Here is an 18841-nt window from a genome sequence, read left to right as displayed (position 1 = left end):
TTTCAAGAAACAGATTATTACCTGTGCCAATGACTTGAATCCCTAAACGGGAACTTCCTCAAGGGCCAGGAGTTAGAAGATTGTTCTGGAAAGAGATGCCACATTTCCTAAGGGCAATCTTTCAAACCCATCCAACTGCATCCTTCCCTAATTTGAGTTATGAGGCTCCCCTGGTTGAAAATACATTATTCTGAAGAAAATGATCATTTCCATTTGGTTACACCTCGTAAGCCAGTAAGGAGGATCCACAAGAATGCAAACTACCTTGAGACTTTGCTCAAATCGCCGCCGCCGCCGCCACCACCACCAGTAGCCCCAGAGCACTTATGGATAAAGTTTCGAATGCAAACCAACAAGTTTGCATTTGCTCAAAATTATGTTTTAAAATGGAGCGATTACCACCGACTCAGACATCAACTCAAAGGGGAAAATCTGCACACAAACCATTTGCTCTTTGCGTTCCTCAGACACTCCCTCCTGTCCCCTCGGTGCTCCCATCCCTCAGTGACATCCCAACCTAGCTCTCTTTTCTCTGTCTCTGGGAAGAAAATTTTCCTTAACGGAAGCCACAGGATTAAAATTAGCATTTGGTGACACCACTGTTAAGAGAGCAAAGTTAATTATCAGTTCTAGTTCACAATTCACTTCATACTAGGTCATCAAATTTGTGAAGATGTTCAACAAAAAGCAACTAAAATGACCTGAAGTTGCTTGGATACAAAAACATTCACTTCCTATCCAGTGATGAATTTAGCATTTTTACCTTTAAAATCTTGGGTTTCATCATGCACTTTTGCTACTTCTTAAAATAGATAAGTTCACAAAATGAAAATCTGGGGAAAATACCATACATTAATTTTGATTAAACACAGACACACACACACACACACACACTCTCTTATGAAACTGCTCTACATAATTAAAAAGCAAGGGAGGGGGCAAGGCGAAGTGAAAAGCTAGAAGAAAAACCTATGAAACTGGGTGTGAAAATGAAGCCATTCTTTGGAACTCAAACTTCTACATCCTGTGCTTGTGATCAAATTACAGAGCAATGTCCAACTCAATGGTACCAACTGGCAATGTCACCATTTACTAAAATGAAAAGATGTATGAGCCGCAATATTCAGACTAATAGCTTATAAATTTTTAGAGGCCATGTGTTAAGTAATAAACTAAATTTTACTCCAAATACATCTTGGCATAAATTATAAGGAAGCCTAAGATGCACATTCTGATGTGAGCAAGACCAAACACAAACACTCAGCCCTCTTTCTCTGACTTGGGAGGATAAATGCCCTGGGAGCTATTCCCATGAAAAGGTATACTCTTACTCTTGTTACTGTGGTTCTGGCCACCCTCGTGACACAGTGTTGGAGCCACACTGCCCCCTAGTTATTCCTGACTGCAAAATTCACTGAAACACATCTCCAGGTGAGGTAGTTTATTGTGCCAACCTGGCTGAAAAACACATGTGGGGTTAATTGAAGGGTGGAGGGATAAATGCTTCAGTGAGCCTCGCCTTTCTAGTTCTCGGGTCTCTTGCTTTGTGATGGTTGCACCAGGGTGCAGCTGCCTTAGCAGTTCCCTGCTTCCGCTTGCAAGGCTCACTTCCTACAAGACATCCCCGAGGAGAAGCCGCATGGACCTACCCCGATGCAGCCCTGGATGCTGGAGCAGCCAAGTGGAGACCCCTGCCAGCACTGAGATGCTTACACATTCACAGACTTGGCTTTCCTCCTGCAGTGGGCATCATAGTGTGCTTTGTGAGGTGGAGGAGGACTTTGTGGATTGGTGTTGGCCATATGGGTTAATGTTGGACTTGTGGGCTTGGGCAGCACTGGGTTGAGATGTTTTGTTGATGTGCACTTAACCTTTATATGAAACTCTCTTATACATAAGTTTCTATGGATTCGTTTCTCTAAAGAATCAAGACTAACACACCATGCCTTTGTACCTAAGTGCCCCTGGGTGGGTTCATATCCCCAATTCTGCTTCCCAGGAACTTTATGCAACACTAACATAGCTGGTGAAAAAGATGAACATTTTCAACCAACCGATTCTCTGCTAGAACAAATTCTGTACATCCATGTATGTATACATATGAACTACAGACCCTTCTACTGTATCTTTTTTTTTTTTAATTAAACAGCACAGAAAGGCTGTTCCGAGAGCCACATACTAGCTTACGCTGGGCCCATTCCAGGCATGCTTCAGTCCTGGCCGCAAGGCAGAGTTCTTTGATTGCTGGCACCAGTCCTTCTGCCTTGGGCAGGATGTAGTCAATCACCTAAGACTTGACTGGGGCCGGCAGGTGGTTTCCCCGTTCATTCCCAAGGCTGGCAAGTTGGCGTCAAAAACCTCTTACCACACAGCTGTGTGAGTGTCCGAATGGCATGGCGGCCGCTTTGTCCACAGCAATCATCTAGAAAGCAGGCAGGGGTTGGCGGAGATGGATGGAGCTCTGTTTTATGGCTTGGTTGGATTACTCTTGAGCTGGAATTGACTTGATGACACTGAGCCGAGGAGGGACCTCACAGAGCCACGTGTCTGCTATGTTCTAGACCTGAGGGTAAGTCCCTAAGTCTGAATGACAAGGAAATGGAACCCAATCTTTGGGAGGAAAGAGTGTCAATGACTTATGGCAGCAGCATTTTAAACATCCACCGTGCTCAAGAAACACCATCCTAGCGAGCAAGTGGGAGGCAGAAAGAAATGACCATTTAGAGAAACTTTCTAAGTGACAGTACATTTCACGGACTAGTCAAGTGAAGGCTCAAAACCTAACAGTAGCACAGGAAGATGGATGGCTTGTAACAGCCCCCTACCCCGGTTCAAGCAGTTCACAGAACTGAGGCGTATTGTTTTCTTTCCTCTTCTTTCAAATGTCCTTACATCCAATGTGGGCAAGTAAGAGAACAATTACCAAGCAATTTTCAATCTAAGCCATTTCACTGAGCTAACAATTATTTTTTCTGATCAACCTCCCTGATTACTGTATGTCTACTAATGAACACAGATAAAGCTTAGGTGTCAAGATAACAAATAAAGTGTTTAAAATCTTTCAAATTGTCTGGAGGTGGGGTGGGGTAGGGAGCTAGTAACTGCAAACCAGAAATAACAGATACATTTCTTAAAGCCAAGAGATTCGGATGGGTTGTGTCACTTCGGCCCTGTGAGAAAACAAGAAAATTGGGAAAACACACTGGGAAACAGATCCCAAGGTTCAGCCCCTTGTGGCTTCTCTGGACGGGGCCAGACGCCCTTGGACCAGGGTGGCCAGATTCCACGAGGCATGTATCATGGAAAGATCTGCACACACTGTTTTACTCATCTCGCTATTTGTTAGAAATTAAATGTCCTAGTGCTGCCCACACAGGCTGACCGAACCTATTTGCTGTTCTCTCTGCCAGACTGCAGAAACCCCATCAGGACCAGCTATCAGTGAGGGAGCTGAGTGATGCCCACGCTTCTATGCCATGGGCATAATAGCTGCCATCCAGGATTAGATGGCTGGGAGGTTCCGTTCATATGAGAAAGTTTTTAATAGCTATTGATGGGGCACTTCCTAGGTACCCACCCGTGAGCAAGCAGTGGTTCATTCAACACATGCTGAGCCAGGAAGAATAAGTGCTGACAGCAGTGACGATGACAGCTGGGCTGACGTAGGCACGAGAAAGTGGCTTAGGCATTGGCATAGGCAATGGTTCCACCCCCCCAGCTGCCACCAGCAGGCTCAGGCTGGCGGCTTCTGTAACGACTTACAGCCTCAGAAGACCACAAAGCGGGTTCTCCTCTGTCCTATAGAGTCTCTATGGGCCAGAATCAACTCACTGGCAATGAGTTTGGTGGGGAGCATTTGATGAATTCTCAAAAAAGTAAAAGTAACCATGCAAGCAAGTGCGCGCGTGCACGCGCGTACACACACACGCACACACACAGAGAAACTGAACAACAGCACCTCAGAAATCTGCCCCTGAGCTACCTGGCTATTTTCCAGAGGACAGATATCTACCGAGAGCTCCTGTGGGTGTTGCTGTAAGTGCCACCACATAGGTTCCTGCACACAGTGACTATGTTCAACGGAATAAACTGCTGCCACGTCCTGGGCCATCGCCACAATTGTTTGTTTGAGCCCATTGTTGCAACCACGGTGCCAATCGCTATATCTCCTCCAGCACCGTAACAAATGGTGGACAGCATTTGAGAAGCATGGGAATTCCAGAACACTTCAGTGTGCTTATTTGGAACCTGTACAGGACCGAGAGGCAGTCATTCAAATAGAACAAGGGAATAATGCGTGCTTTAAAACCAGGAAAGCTAAGAAGGTATAAATAAAGCACATAGAATTTAGACCAATTCGTAAAACAATAATGGACTGCAATATAACTAGACATTTATAATTTATCTATCTTAATTAGAAATTAGTATTTTACTAGAAATAAACAAATTGGGGGAGGAGTTTATGAGTCATTTGAATCAGTGAATACAGAATTTGATGGTCTGATATGGCATCCCCCTATGGTAATTCACAGTAAAAAATGGAAAGAAAAGAAAATTAGGAGAATTATCATGGTATTAGGGTACAAAATGTATTAACAGTGAAGATTACATACTTTTAAAGCCTACAGTTTTAAAGAAGAGCGTTGATTTAGACCACTGGTTCCCTGCTGTGACTTCGGGGAGGGGCAGGGTAAAGTAACTGAGACCTGAATTTTGCTGCTTCCACATTCCTTTCAGAGACATAATTTTGACAAGGAAATTAGGAAGAGTGAGCATTTAAACTCCCATGATATGGTAGGGCTTTCCTACTTACCAAACCCACTTTTTCTCTCAAGTTCACTCTGACTTTTAGTGACCCTGTCACCAGGCCTTCTCCTAAGGTGTTTCTGAGTGAACCTCAGCCCAGTAGCCATTGGCATCAGGAGCCAGTGGGATTCCATCAACAGTCCTGAGAGAGCATCCATCTGCCGTCCTAGTTTTACAGGTACAGTGAAGCAAACTGCTCAGCATTCCCCTGCCAGCAGGCAGCAGAGTGAGGATTCACACCCATGCAGGTCCAACTTCAAAGCTCATTTTCTTTCCTGATACTTTGCTGCCTTCTCCTCCAGGGTTTCCTGTCTGAGGGATGAGTTCATAAAAAACTGGCCCAGGTGGGCAGGGAGCTGGGGCAACACCAGCAGTAACAAGATGTGAATCAGACACTACCATTTCAGTTCCCTGTTGCTCTGCTCCTTCCCTGGGGATCTCTGCTAGTTCTTATTTTTTGTCTCTTGAATCCATTGACAACATACTTTGATCTTCCAGTTGACAAAGTCAAGAGACTAGACCTCAATTTCAGATTTACTCAGGCTCTGCAGTAACACCTCAGCCTAAGGATCTGAGCTTCACTTTGCCTGCTCCTTCTTACTCTCGCCCCTGCCTGTCACCAAGGTTAACTGTCAAAAAAGATGCCCACATGTCTAACTGAATGACAGCCTGACCACTACACAAAGTTTAATTATCCCATGTGCCTTACATAAAATCCTATCTGCAAATCTACAACACTTTTCAACCTATAATAAACACACTGCCACTAGGAACGGCAAGAGAAACTTCACCAGTGTCCTTGCAGCCCTATTCATCGTGGTTGAAAGGTGGCAAATGCCAAATGCCCACCAACGGGTGACTAGATCCACAAAACCCGGAGTGAGCACACAGTAGATGTGACCAAGCAATAGCGAAGGCAGTGTCCTGATACCTGCGACAGCACAGATGAACCCTGACAATACTGCAGGAGTGAAGCGAGTCAGCACTAGAGCCTGCTGTATACAGAGGCAGATGCAGGGAGCTTCAGGCTTGGCTGTCCTCGGCAGGGCAGCAGGAAAAGAGGCCTCAATGTTTACAGGGCACTGGATTTCTTAGTAAATATGGCAGAGTATTTTGAAAAAAGGACAGTGGCAATGGATGTGCAAAATGATTATTGTAACCCAATGTGATCTCACTCACACACACACACACACACACACACTCTTTATATAATCTCACTGCATCGAGTCAATGCTGACTCACAGATCTCCTGTGGGTTTCTGAGACTGTAACTGTTGACAGGAGTAGAAAGCCCAGTCTTTCTCCAGCAAAGCTACTTGAAGGTTTTGAACTGCGAACCATGCAGGTAGCAGCCAAACACAGAACACTATACACTACGAGGGTGGGTGGTGGGTTGTGCGTGTCACAGGTTTTTTGTTGGTTTGTTTTTTAAAGAATAAGCATTAAAAAAAGGTATACTGAAAATAGGGCTTTTTTCCCTTTCTCTTTGAAAACAGGGGCAAGAGAAAGGTGGTACTACTTTGACCCGCTGAATTCTCCGTTTGTATCAGGGCTTCTATAAACATAATGCCTCGCAAGGCACAGTGAGACACAACAAAAAGCCACCGCAGTGGTCACTTACCTTGACCGGAATTGTAGATTGCTTTTACAGACTTCTTTACTTTCTGCAGGGCCGTTCTATCTTGGTCTAGAGCCTAAACAAGAAAACAAACAAGAAAAAGTGTAAGAAAAATAAACAAATGGAAAAATTCCCCGACCCTGGCCTTAGTTTCGTTTTCCCAGGTACCTGGCATGTTTCTTTACTAAGAACGTTGCCTAGCATATTCATTAGACACCAGGAGTGTCCTGAATGTGATTCATCATGCTTTCAGTTCGGCTGCAGAGTCACAACATCCACAGAAGCAAACAGCCCCCCAGAAGTCGGGTGAAGCGGATGATGAAAGAGGGGGCAGTTAGTCAAGCAGCACGCTCAGCCACGCACAGGAAAGAAAGCACCAGAATCCGGAGACACCAGCAGAATTTCCTTCTCTCAACGTGTTTAAAACCAAGTAAGGGAAGAAGGTAAACATCAGACAAAATGACACAACAGCCGGGAACAAAGCACACGCGGCCATGGTAGTTTCGTGCGGGAGAAAACATGTAAGGCGCGGTTAGAAGTGAGAATGACCAGAAGAGTTTGTCACAACATTTTTACATGAGGATTCCTTTGAGTGTTAAAAACAGCATCTATAAATAACAGTAACACAATGGCAGCTGTGTTTTTAAAAAATGTCTCACTACAAAAAAGCAGATTGAAAAATGCTACTGTGGCACTGGAAAGGCTTTTAAATGATTTCGTGGGTGATGAATCAACACATGCTGGACATCAACCCACCTGTGCTAAGAGGGGGTCGGGGATGGGGGCTCAGGGGGTCGGGGAGAATTGGGTGGTTATGTCAGAGCCTGTCCTGCCTCTGCTGATTTGTCATTCCAGGTGCTGGATTACCTGTGCTCACAGTGTGTGAAAATCCATCACAGTGAGTCGTCAAGGATATGTGCTCTTTTCGAAATGTGCATTACACTTCAAAAATAAATTTAAACAGGAGAAATCAAAGTGGTGCTAGACGCAACAGCAGTGCCACATTTACAAAGCATGCTGAACCTACTTCTTCAAACCACGTCAAGGCCCTCCAGGCTTCCTCATGGGTCTGAAAGGCCGGGAGGCAACGACAAACTGGAAGAGTCAGTTCATGGAGGCAGGAATCTATCATCCCCTTCTCTGGGCCAATGGGCTTCCCCAGTGCCACTCTCCAGTGGCTCAACTGCAGCATGTAGAGCGCTCCTCTCCTCTGGGCACTGGTGGCTGGCAGGTGGGTGCCTCCCCACCCGAGGCTCAGATCCCTGCATGGATCTCTGAACTTGGGCAGCGGGATCACAAGGCTCTGTCCTTTTCAGTGATGAGTGTGAAGCTGGCCAGACATCCTGACCTTAGCAGACAGCATCAAAGAAGAGGTGGGAGGATGCTGGTGGGGTGTGAATGCTTACTTCTAGTACTCCCTGGGTCACATGTCACTGCGGCTCAGCACGTGAGACCGAGAACCGTCTTGTCCCAAAGCAGCTGGAGTGTCCATCGTATCACTTGCCACCCAGGGCCCCCATTACACAAGGACTAGAGTCAGCCAAGCAGTTTCTACACTCTGGGCATAATGCTGGCTATCAAGAGAGGCCAATGCTCTCAACAGCTTCTCTCTTTGCATGGGGCTTCTTCCCAACTCCTGTGCAGTACCACCTTCCCTTTTCAGAAAAGAAAACGTGCTAGGCCTTCAAGTAGTATCTGCAGGGAAGGGGACAGGGGAGGCGGCAGGGAAGGGGACAGGGGAGGCGGCAGGGGAGGGTTAACAAACAATGTGTCTGGTCGCACAGCCAGAGACGCAGGTCACACGCCATGTCTCACAGGCAAGAACCCGAGGGCCTACTTTTTCTACTAGGATAAAAACAAGCTTTGCAGAGGATGACTCCAACACTACCTGCATCACGCTTAGAATTCGCAGGCCATTTTTGTCACAGTCATGTCCTACCTGTGCTTCTGTTTAATATTCTTCTTCAGTTATTCAAACGGGTTCGTACTTCCAGGCATTGTAAACAGTCAGATGTTACCACCATGAAGGGAAGGGTACTGACATACCATCATTAAAAGGAGATGCCCTAAATTGTTACCAGGTAGACACAGAAACGCTCTTCTGACCATCTGAAAATCACCATCATGATCATGCTTCTGTACTGATAAGATCTATCTTCTGTATTCATTCACCTAGCAAACACTTACTAAGCAAATTAAGTTCTTTGGGGTACAAGTGAGAACAAAAAGGGGTTGGGGGAGATGGGAGCCAAGTGAAGACTGCCTGCTCAGTGCCAGGGGGGCCCCGAGGCCTCAAACCACAGAGGGGATGTTGCTGGCAACTTGCTGTCTCCCAATTTTTCTAGAATTGCCAGGAAGGATGAGAGGCACAGAAGAGAGCTGGACAAAGGAGCTGGCCATCCAAGCCCTTAAGTGTGGGGTGCTGGGAGCCATCCTGTGTGGCAGCTACCCAATACCAGCAATGCCAGGAGGGCCCCTTGACAGGCAGCAGCTTGAGCAGCTGCAGACAGAGGGCAGGGAAGCAGCTGGTGCAGCTTACGGGAAAGGAAGAGGTACAGATGTTATCACTCGCTGGTTTCAAGATTAATATGAGTTGGATATGGCTGGTGCACAAGGGAAATAATCAACCTACACTAAAACCTGATTTGCATAACATTTTTTTAAAACCACCAATTAAAAAGGGAAAGTGTCTATGTCATCCACAAACAAAGGTTTCAAATGGTTTGCAGGTGGCCCTTCAGGTTATAAAAAGTGTCCTGAGGATTCAGGTTTTCCTGCATTCAAGCAGGCTTCAATCAGAAACATTTAAAGCCTTCAGCCCTGCACAGAAGGCACCCTGGTGCCCACAAAGGCCAATAAGTGCTAGCTGCTATTTAGTGGTCTGAAGCGACAAGCTACAATGCTGCAAAAATATCTGAACCCACAGGTAGCTTTGCAAAGGAACAAGGGCCTGGGGGCCAGCCCCATGGGAGAGTCCAGTCTAGGAAACGCTGTGGGGCACTTCTACCCTGTTCCTTGCAGGTACCAAGAGCTGGAATTGACTCTCCAGCACACTACACCTCCACCACCACCACCATCACAATGGGGTCAATGAACACTCTTTGGGTTTGCATATGTCATGTGGTTACGGCTTGGACTGCTCATCCCAAGATGAGTAGTTCACAGTGACCAGGCAATCCAAGGGGGAAAGACAGGACTTTCCATTACCATAAAGGGTTGGAGTCTTGGAAACTCACAGGGGATGTTCTACCCTGTCCTGTAGGGTCACTGTGAGTCAGAATCGACTCAGAAGCAGTAAAGTTTGGTTTGAATACATAAGAGTTATGTCATTACTCTACTGTATTAAGTGTGCAATAATAATAAATGATGAAGAGGTTTGAAATCTGGTAACGACGACCACAATGTGCTACCAGGCACGGAACAAGCACGTCCGTACTGCTGTGGCATGGACAGACACGCTGGACAACAGCCATCTTTGAAAACACCACCGTGGGCCATTTCCCTTGCCCGCTTGTCCAGAAGTTTCCTGCTCCATCTCAAGCTGACTGCCCGTCAGCCTTGTGGGCTTCCTACTTCCTAAAGGGACATTTAGACAACAGGACCCAGCAGCAGGCTCTTCTCTTCGGAATCGGAGCTCCTAAGAACCTAACCTTTATGAATGCACCTCGCTTAAGCACACTAGATTTAATTCCCAAACTCTAGGCTATGGAAAACCATTTCTGAGAGTAGTGGAAAGTATTTTAAGGGGCAAAATGCACACAGCAACAAATTTGGAAGACACTACATTCGAAGGACTCTGGGACTTTCAGGGAAAGAAACATTTAACCTTAAACCCATCGACTCCCAATTACTATCATCACCCAAATAGTTCATTAAAAGAATACTCTTTGCTTTGTTCTGACGCTTGCAGAAAAATGTTTGTTGGGGCATCAATATAGGGCACTGAATTTTAAAAACCAGTAAAGTCGGTGTTAAGAAATAAGCCGTGTACATCAGCTGAAGAGGCGTGGTGATTTCTATTGCTAACAGCAGACACTGCATCAGGATGAAATAACTGGACTCCAATTTCCCCAGAATAATCAAAATCAAGATAAAAGACCTAGGAAAAACATACAACAAAAATCGTGGACAAAGGTCGACTTATCTATAACATTTAATTAGTAGGTAGCATCCCATATTGTCCCTATGGGGAACCAGATTTTTTTTTTTGGGGGGGGGTTTATTGTAACACAAGAGACTAAATACAGCAAATGTACGCAAATCATGTCAATGTCAACAATAACTAAATCAAGGCCAACTGAAACAACGACACACATTTTCATCCTTTTAAAGTTGCTAAAAATAAAAGGTGAAGGGTGGGGGAATGTTGGAACAATGACTGGTGGGTGTCTAAGAAAGAGCTGCACGTGTCTGGAGAGAAAATTATATTCTAAGGCATGATCCTGCTCTTGTATTTCACACAATCACACTGCTGAGAAACCTTATCAGACCAAAGAGAGAGAGAGAGAGAGAGAGAGAGAGAGAGAGAGAGAGAGAGAGAGAGAGAGAGAGAGAGACCCAGCCACACGCGAGAGCCAGAAAAAGAGATGGCTGCATATACAAGTGCTCTGAATCATTAGTCTTATATAGTATACAATTCTAGAAATAACCTCACTCTAACAAGGAAACAGTAGAGTAAAACATGATACGAATAGATGAGAACTGGATATGGTTACTAAAATTATATGTACAGCAACTAGAAGAGAGTCAGGACTACTAGTGATTGAAAGTTCATTATGTGGCACGGGCAAATATGAAACATCACAATTTGGAATGTAAGGACATGTGTGCAGTATGACATGATATAAATTATCCACAGAGTAAATAGAAATGCTTAAAACTGCCATGAGGTAGAGCTGTTTGACTACAAAAATATTTTCCTTTAAAATCATTTCATTAGGCCGTGCTATAGGCTCATTTGCATGTTAAAAAACGTCGACTCTTTCAATGGTGTTGTGTTCAGCAGGCGGTGCTGGTCTTCTCGTCAGCAAACACAAGAGAACCTCTAAGATGTTAACTCCCTTAGGAAGTGAGGGAGAAGCCGTGCATACTCTCAGTAATTTCCTTGTTGCCTTGCAAACTGTACATTTAAAAAATTAGTAGAATATTGTGTTTCAAGAGCTCCTGTCTGGGGCCAAAAGGAAAACTGTAATCACAGCAATTACCTTGTGAACCTCTAATTTCTGTTGTAGTTCTAAAGTTCGGAGCAGCACACCCACCCACAAGCACCATGGCGCTTGCATCTTGAAGCAATTTCTGCTTCGTTCTTGGGAAAATAATAATTATAGGTACCACAAGGTATTTAAAGACCAGAAAAGAAAAGGGGGAAAAAGTCATGAAAACACCATTCCCACAGAAAGAAAGTTCCCTGGGAAAGAAGATCCCCAAAGTCATATATTTCCAGGGCTATTAGCATCTATCAGAAACCAACCTCAGAACAGAACAGGGCAATGGGTGGGTAGGTGGGGGGCAGCGAGGATGCAGGACATTGGCTCTGGAGTCCGAATCAGAATCTGCCATTAGGTAATTAATGATGGCAGTTTGCAATTCGAGACAGTTGTAGGTAAAATTTATGGGGAGTGGGGGGAAACTCAACAGGACTTTTCCTAGAAGGCTTTTTCTTCTTCAAGGAAATCCAAGGCTCACTCATCTCTTTCAAGACTTTGCTGTTAATTTCATTTCTTGAGATGTGCTATGTAAATATATATAGTATGTTTCTTTAACAACCGCCCCCCGTCAAAAAAAAACACACAAAAAAACCCCTCCAGTTTTCAAATCTCTCAAACCTAAATAGGGGTCTGAGTGGCTTGGAATCTGTAGTGAGAAGCAAACTCAAACAATCCAATAAAAGACTTTAACAGAATGTCCCCAAGGCAATGAGATCTATCCTGTCTGTCCAATTCAGAACCAGAAAGTGTGGTCCCACACCACCGGCTCCTGGTATGCTGTCAGGCACTCTGTCCCTATGCGGAGGGACTGTGCACAGAGCACACACTTGAGAAGAACACAGCTATCGATCCTGCTGGTACTCATCATGCCACCAGGAGGACGACGCCTGGAAGGCCCACTGGGACCTGGGACCTGGAACGAGGCTGGCACAGGGACGGTTCCCTAAATGAATGAAACCACTGAACCACAATGTTAAAAATCAGGAGAGTCTGAGTATCTGAGAAAATCTGTGAGGGAGAATGAAAAAACCTGTGGTTTGCAAATACTGGCTCATGCACCCTTTCCCTGGCTTCTCTTGGTATCTGATGAACAATTTTTAAGGCAAACCCAAGTCTCACCTGAATAGTATGTAACACTGCTCTCCTTGTAGGGCTGGGTGGTCTTTTCTCGTGGATGTTTTACACAAAACGCTAGTAGACAGTCACATCCATGCTTCTCATGCTCCACATTAAGTTAAAAAAATAAGCAACACAAAACCCCCCATGTTGTCACACAATTTTCATAAGCACAATTTTAAACAACCATGAAGTCAGTGTATAGTAATTTACTTAATGATGCATCTATTGCTGAGCATTTAACTAAACTCAATTTTCCCATTCTAAATACCACTTTGGTTAAATCTCTGTGCGTGTGGATAGTGTTTTCCATTCTTAGAATAATTCCTTTAGGACAGTTCTTAGGTATTTCTCAAATTCAAAAATAAATGCATATAACAAAAGATATCACTGTGCATTGCATTTAAACCCTCCCCCAGGATTAAATTTATTTTGTGTGCTAAAATATGAGAAATCTGTCTTAGAAAAGCATTCCTTAGTGTATTGTGGAAATTTAGTCTACAACGGACACGATTTCTTTCAAGGTAAATCCTCCAAGAATCGACCTTAGCAGAAATGGGCACCCGTTCTGCAGTCCTTGGCTAAGAGTACACTCACGGATGTGGAATAGCTTTCTTCAAGCACACAGAGTCTAGGTAAGTGGTGTGTCTATTCCAGGCAGCAATTCTCAGAGCAAAAGTGTTCGTCAGAATCACAGAGCAAAAGAAAACACATTAAAAATAATCAAAGACCTTTTTGCTGGTGAACAGCCTTGGAAACCTCTAGCCTCTTTGTTTCCTACTGGTTATGAGATTCTATAAAATTTTACTAAAACCTGAGAGCCCTGACACACAATTCCAAATATGATTGATGTTGGTTTATAGTCACTTAGGCTTTGTCATAAAATGTTATTGAGATGTCACAGCTGCCAATTAGGTATTGGGACCTCTCTGCAGTGGTGAAGAGCATAGACCTAGGAAGCCAGATTCCTTGGTTGAGACACCTTCTTCACTACTTATGGTTCTAGCCACAAGGCCAAGGCCAGTTACTTAACCCATCCAGTACTCAGTTTTCCTCCCTGTGTTGTTTTCAATGTCACAAAATGATAGGATATTAGTATAGAACAGGAATGATAGGATATTAGTATAGAACAGGAATGATAGGATATTAGTATAGGATATAAGTATAGAACAGGAATGATAGGATATTAGTATAGAACAGGAATGATAGGATATTAGTATAGGATAATAGTATAGAACAGGAATGATAGGATATTAGTATAGGATAATAGTATAGAACAGGAATAACACAGTGGCTATCATTGAGAGTTTACAAATGAGATGCACAAAAGCTTAGAAACCACTGCTCTGTTAATGGTCCTTAACACTGGAGCTTACTGTTCTTGAGCAAGAGCAATATTTCAAGATAAACATTAGGGAGATACAATACTCTAGGGTCCCATCCATATGGATTAGGTCACCCAGTATTTACTGACCACTGTGTGTGCTGACACAGAAGCCCTGGTGGCTTAGTGCTTACAAGCTGGGCTGCCAACTGCAAAGTCTGACATGTATCATCGGCTCCTTCATCGGCCAGTTGGTCTACTTTCATTAAAAAAAAAAATTGTACAAACCTCCCCCCCCTTTTAATGGGTATTTACGGTGGCGTAGTGGTGGTTCAAAACCCCCAGTACCTCCAAGAGAGAAAGATGGGTCTTTCTACTCCTATAAAGAGTTACAGACTTGGAAACGCACAAGAGCAGTTCTATCCTGTCCTTTGAGGCGGCATCAACTCAATGGCAGTGAATGAGTAAGTGAGTGAGTGAATTTTCAGCTTGATTATTCAATGGCAAAACTTATTCTAATAAAGATAACATTAATCTCCCCATCCCCCCTTTTTCTCTTTATGGGATGAGTATATAGTACTAGGAAGCACCAATATAAGTTTTTTCCCTCAAAACCAAAACTCCCTACCATGGAGTCAAATAGCTTTTAGGGCATTAATAATTCACAAAGCCCTCAAGTGACACCACTGATCAAAATATTTAACTGCTGGTCCCATATCAGAAAAAGCACAGGGCCCAGAGGAATATGCTTGTATACTGCAGGTAAGTGTCATCTGGGACAGTGGTAAACATCATAGGGAAGCACCACAGACCCCAGCGGTCTCTATCAGGCCCCCTTATCAGGGAGTGCACCTTAGATGGCGCCTGGGAGAGAGGTGCTCCAACTCAGGTTCAGGACCACTTGGGGAAGACAGGGATAGAATACCATAGCTTTTGCTGAAACACAAACAATTCTTATTCTCCCGTGGGTGTGGCTTCCATAAAGGAAAATTTCTTGCTCACAAGAGTTGAGGAATTTTTCTAGAAATCAAAACTTCCTTCCTCAAAGATACATGTGATCATTTCAAAGATGCGTTCCTTAGCAGATGCACTCAGGACAGACCCCTGTCCTCGGAGAGCACTGCCCTAGGGCATTTGTGGGTCACAGCTGAGACACAAGCCCCAGAGGGAAAGCGTAGCTCAGTTTAGAGAACACTGACTGGGGAGAATGTGGCCGGCGGGGTAGAGAAAATGCTTGATAAATAAACGTAAAGGTTTTTTAATCAAATTACCCTTGGTGATTGGTTTATACTGCAGGGGGAAGGGGACAGCTTGCCTTTGAATGGCTCTTTTAAGACACTCTGGGAGTAAAAGGAATGACTATTATGGGTGAAGAAGTGGTTTCCATTTCAAACACGAATGTCAAAGACTGCACTTAAGTATGAAGGGGCCTGAAGTGCCCCTTCTTATAATTGGGAATTTTACAAAATCAAAGTCAAATGTCCATGCGGATCCTCCAGCTAATCATATTCAGAGGACACTGCGTGAGCTGGATGCACCCAGCCCACATACTGTAGTGCCCCGTCTTCAGGTATATAGAGCTTTTTAACTTAGTCAAACCCACTCTGGCTACTAGGTGCTACTGATTAGAACATTAAGGGACATTTTAGAGCCTTCAGAGAGCCTCCAAGATGCTCCATGTGTCCAATGATAAGATGTACTATGCACAGACAAGTGGATCGAAAACCACCATGGAGTATGTAACGTTCCAGCCAGCAGTGCTTGGGAGGCTTCTGCAGTGAACACATCACCTCGGATCTTTTAGTCAATCAACAGCTTTGAGCTGATGGGTCGTGGTGGGCTGAAATACAGGGCTTTAGCATTTTCACCAAATTTAGAAACCATTCCCTTTGATCAGATTTCCCCAAATCTGAGTCCACCTGGCTACAAACAAATGGGTTCTACAGTCAGGGAATTTGGAAAGTGTTCAGCACTATACCTTTGAGAAGATTCATAGAAAATCATTAAAGGTCCACGAGAAACCTGCTCAAAGAACTTGATTTAAAAAATCTTTTTAATTTTAACACAAACTCATTTGGCCTCGGAACCCAGTCTATCATTTTTCAGAAGCACCCACTGATACCTGACAATGAGTTCTCCACGCCAAATACTGCAGGTAGCAAAAAACTAGGGGCAGTTAGCTGTTCCTTTTAATCAGAGAATATGAACTGGTGGCCTCCAGGGCCAATTTAACCTGTAGGGGTGACTGTGCCTGCCTACCCCTCAGTGGAAATGGACCCACGATCATCTGCCAGGAACAGTCCCTGTTAACAATGACTGTCTTCGCATAATTAAAATTTGAGCCAGCGCCCACCTTCACAAAAGTGTCTCATTTTGGATGTTATACAATCATTCTAGCTAAACAGCTGGCCCAGACTCTTCCTGATTGCTAACACCTCCATCCATAAGTCCCAGAGACATCTTTTAAATCTTAGCACATCTGTCCTTACCACTACTCCCCAACTATTCATAGGAGTGATGTTCGTTGATCTGTAGCTATGGAGTTCCTGAGCAGTGCAAACGGTTACAATGCTTGGCTGCTAGGTCAGTAAAGGTTTTGGAAAGTCTGTCCAAATGCACCTTGGAAGACAAATCTGGCAATTTACTCCTATGAAACACAGTCACTGCAAAGTTTGTGGAGTACAATTCTCTGCCGTACAGGAAGCTACAGTGTATGGAAGTGGCAACTGCTTTTTTTCCTCTTTCATGCGGGGAGAAGGAAAAAAAAGGATGGCTTTCAAGCGCACTGTATTTATAAATTCTCCCCCCTGGCTGCACTTAAGGAAATGTCTAACACCAAGTCATTCATCTCTAAAATATTCTGGATTTTTAAGGAAGAAAAAGGGATGGTGAAGGCTGTAATTTATAACATTATCCAGTTATGTAAAAACCAACCACAATCATTTTTTCTTTCCATTTAGCAGCCAATCTCAATGTGTCAGGTCATAATGGTAAAGTTTTGACTGTGCAACTGTGTAAGGATGAATGGATTACATCTGAACCCATTCCTCCCCAACAAGGACCTATTCTGCACTCCCTGTGTTTTCTCTTGGCAGATCACAGACCGCTGTCTGGTGTCTCATGGACCGCTCCTCTTCTGCTTCTCTTAGCATCCACCGCAGCTCAACCCACCTCTCTGTCACCGCTGCAGCCACGTTTCCGTCCAGGCATTAACAAAGGGCAAATTCTCATGGCCATATTTTATTTGAAATTAAAAGCCAACATTGAAATGCTAAGCTGCTAAGTGACTTGACCAAGCTCACCCAATGAGGGCAGTTCAGTCTCAGGAGTAAATCCAGGTCTACTTCCATGGCTGTGGTTTTTCCTGTCAAGTCACACCTGGCATTCTGGTCTCCATGGGTCATAGATTGGTCCCAGGATGGCTTAGGGTTCTCAGCTCGGAAGTCCATTGGTGGAGGAGAGGATGTTGAAATGGGCTTGAGAAACAATCAGTGACGGGCTCTTAAATGGACCCACTACTATTCATGTGTTTGCAATGTGCGGTGAATTATTTAATATGATTCTTCTAGCCAGAGTCTTTTTACTGCCACCAAATCGCCTTCGTTTTCCTGATGATCTGGATGAGGAGGTGGGTGAAGATGCTGACGGGATGATATGATTCAACTGGAGTGATTGTTAATAGAGTTCATTGTGATAACCACCCTACTGGGTATAAAATGAGCCACTTTACAAGCGGGGGCTTCTCACTAGCGGCAAGAGAAGGACCGGGAGGAGCATACGTGCTTTAGGCCCCAAGATCTCTGCCCTTGAACTTCCTTGGTCCAGGAGACACATCTGACACCACAGGAACAGCAGCACCAGAACCAGGAGACCTCCCAGCCCACGGATCACATGTAGCTGAGGACTTCTGGACAGGAGGCTGGCTTGTAGAGTGTGGTGTTTGCTGACCCATGGAGCTGGAGCTGAATGGCTACAAGTTGAGACTAACAGTGGAGTGGCCTGCCCTCTGGGTTTTCCCTGGCAGCCTTCAACGAGCTTTGTAACATTGCCCAGGCCAGGGCAGAGGACAGCCAAGTGGCTTAGGGCCAAAGAGAGGCCTGCTTGTAGGCACAGCAGAGAAGAAACTGTCCTGTTTGAACTAAGTGTATTCTGAGCATTTCTCACCAGAATTGTAGCCTGTTAACTTCCCTAATACAACACCCTATACACCTGAGCATTGCCTGCAAGTTGTATGACCATACAATGAATTATTGAACCCAGCAGAGAAGTAGAGTGCCATGGGAGGGGCGGTGGGTGTAGAACAGGGTCAAGGGGGCGAAAGATGGAGGCGTGTCAGACCTCATCCTCCTCGCAGTCATTTCCCCAGTGTTGACCCCCACTCTCCACCAGAGTGGACTTGGTCTCATGGAGGCAGGAAGGGGGAGAGAGGGAGAGGGAGAAAGGGAGAGAGTGAGAGAGAGAGGGAGAGGGAGGGAGGGAGGGAGAGAGAGAGGGAGAGGGGGAGAGGGAGAGAGGGAGAGAGGGAGAGAGGGAGAGAGAGATTGATTGATTCACTTTTTTTCCCTCGTGTGAAAAACCACAATGCTTTCAGGAAATTTTAAGCCTCCCACTTTTAAGTAATTTCTGGCAGAAATGTCATCTACATTAATTATATGTGCTCAGGAAAAAGTGTGAGGGTGGGAGAGGTGAACCAATCCAGAAGCCCACCATGAGGAGCCAGGCTCGGGAAGAGGAGTTCAGGCTTTAATGCCCTTTCCTTTTCTGTGGGCC

At 44.7% G+C, this 18841-nt stretch overlaps 1 protein-coding gene across 8 annotated transcripts in view; it reads right to left on the bottom strand.

The window, feature by feature from the left end:
* ASAP1 (ArfGAP with SH3 domain, ankyrin repeat and PH domain 1) overlaps positions 1–18841 on the bottom strand; it is a 289743-nt gene that overhangs the window by 105391 nt on the left and 165511 nt on the right. For all 8 annotated transcript variants that reach the window (XM_075549251.1, XM_075549253.1, XM_075549257.1 and 5 more), the window contains exon 4: positions 6428–6500. In XM_075549251.1, the coding sequence (XP_075405366.1) occupies positions 6428–6500 (73 nt within the window). The remainder of the gene's footprint in view (positions 1–6427; positions 6501–18841) is intronic.

Source organism: Tenrec ecaudatus, chromosome 5 (genome assembly GCF_050624435.1).
Source record: "Tenrec ecaudatus isolate mTenEca1 chromosome 5, mTenEca1.hap1, whole genome shotgun sequence".
NCBI classification, from domain to species: Eukaryota; Metazoa; Chordata; class Mammalia; order Afrosoricida; family Tenrecidae; genus Tenrec; species Tenrec ecaudatus.
Note: the sequence above shows the minus strand (reverse complement) of the source record. Positions and strands in the feature narration are given on the sequence as shown.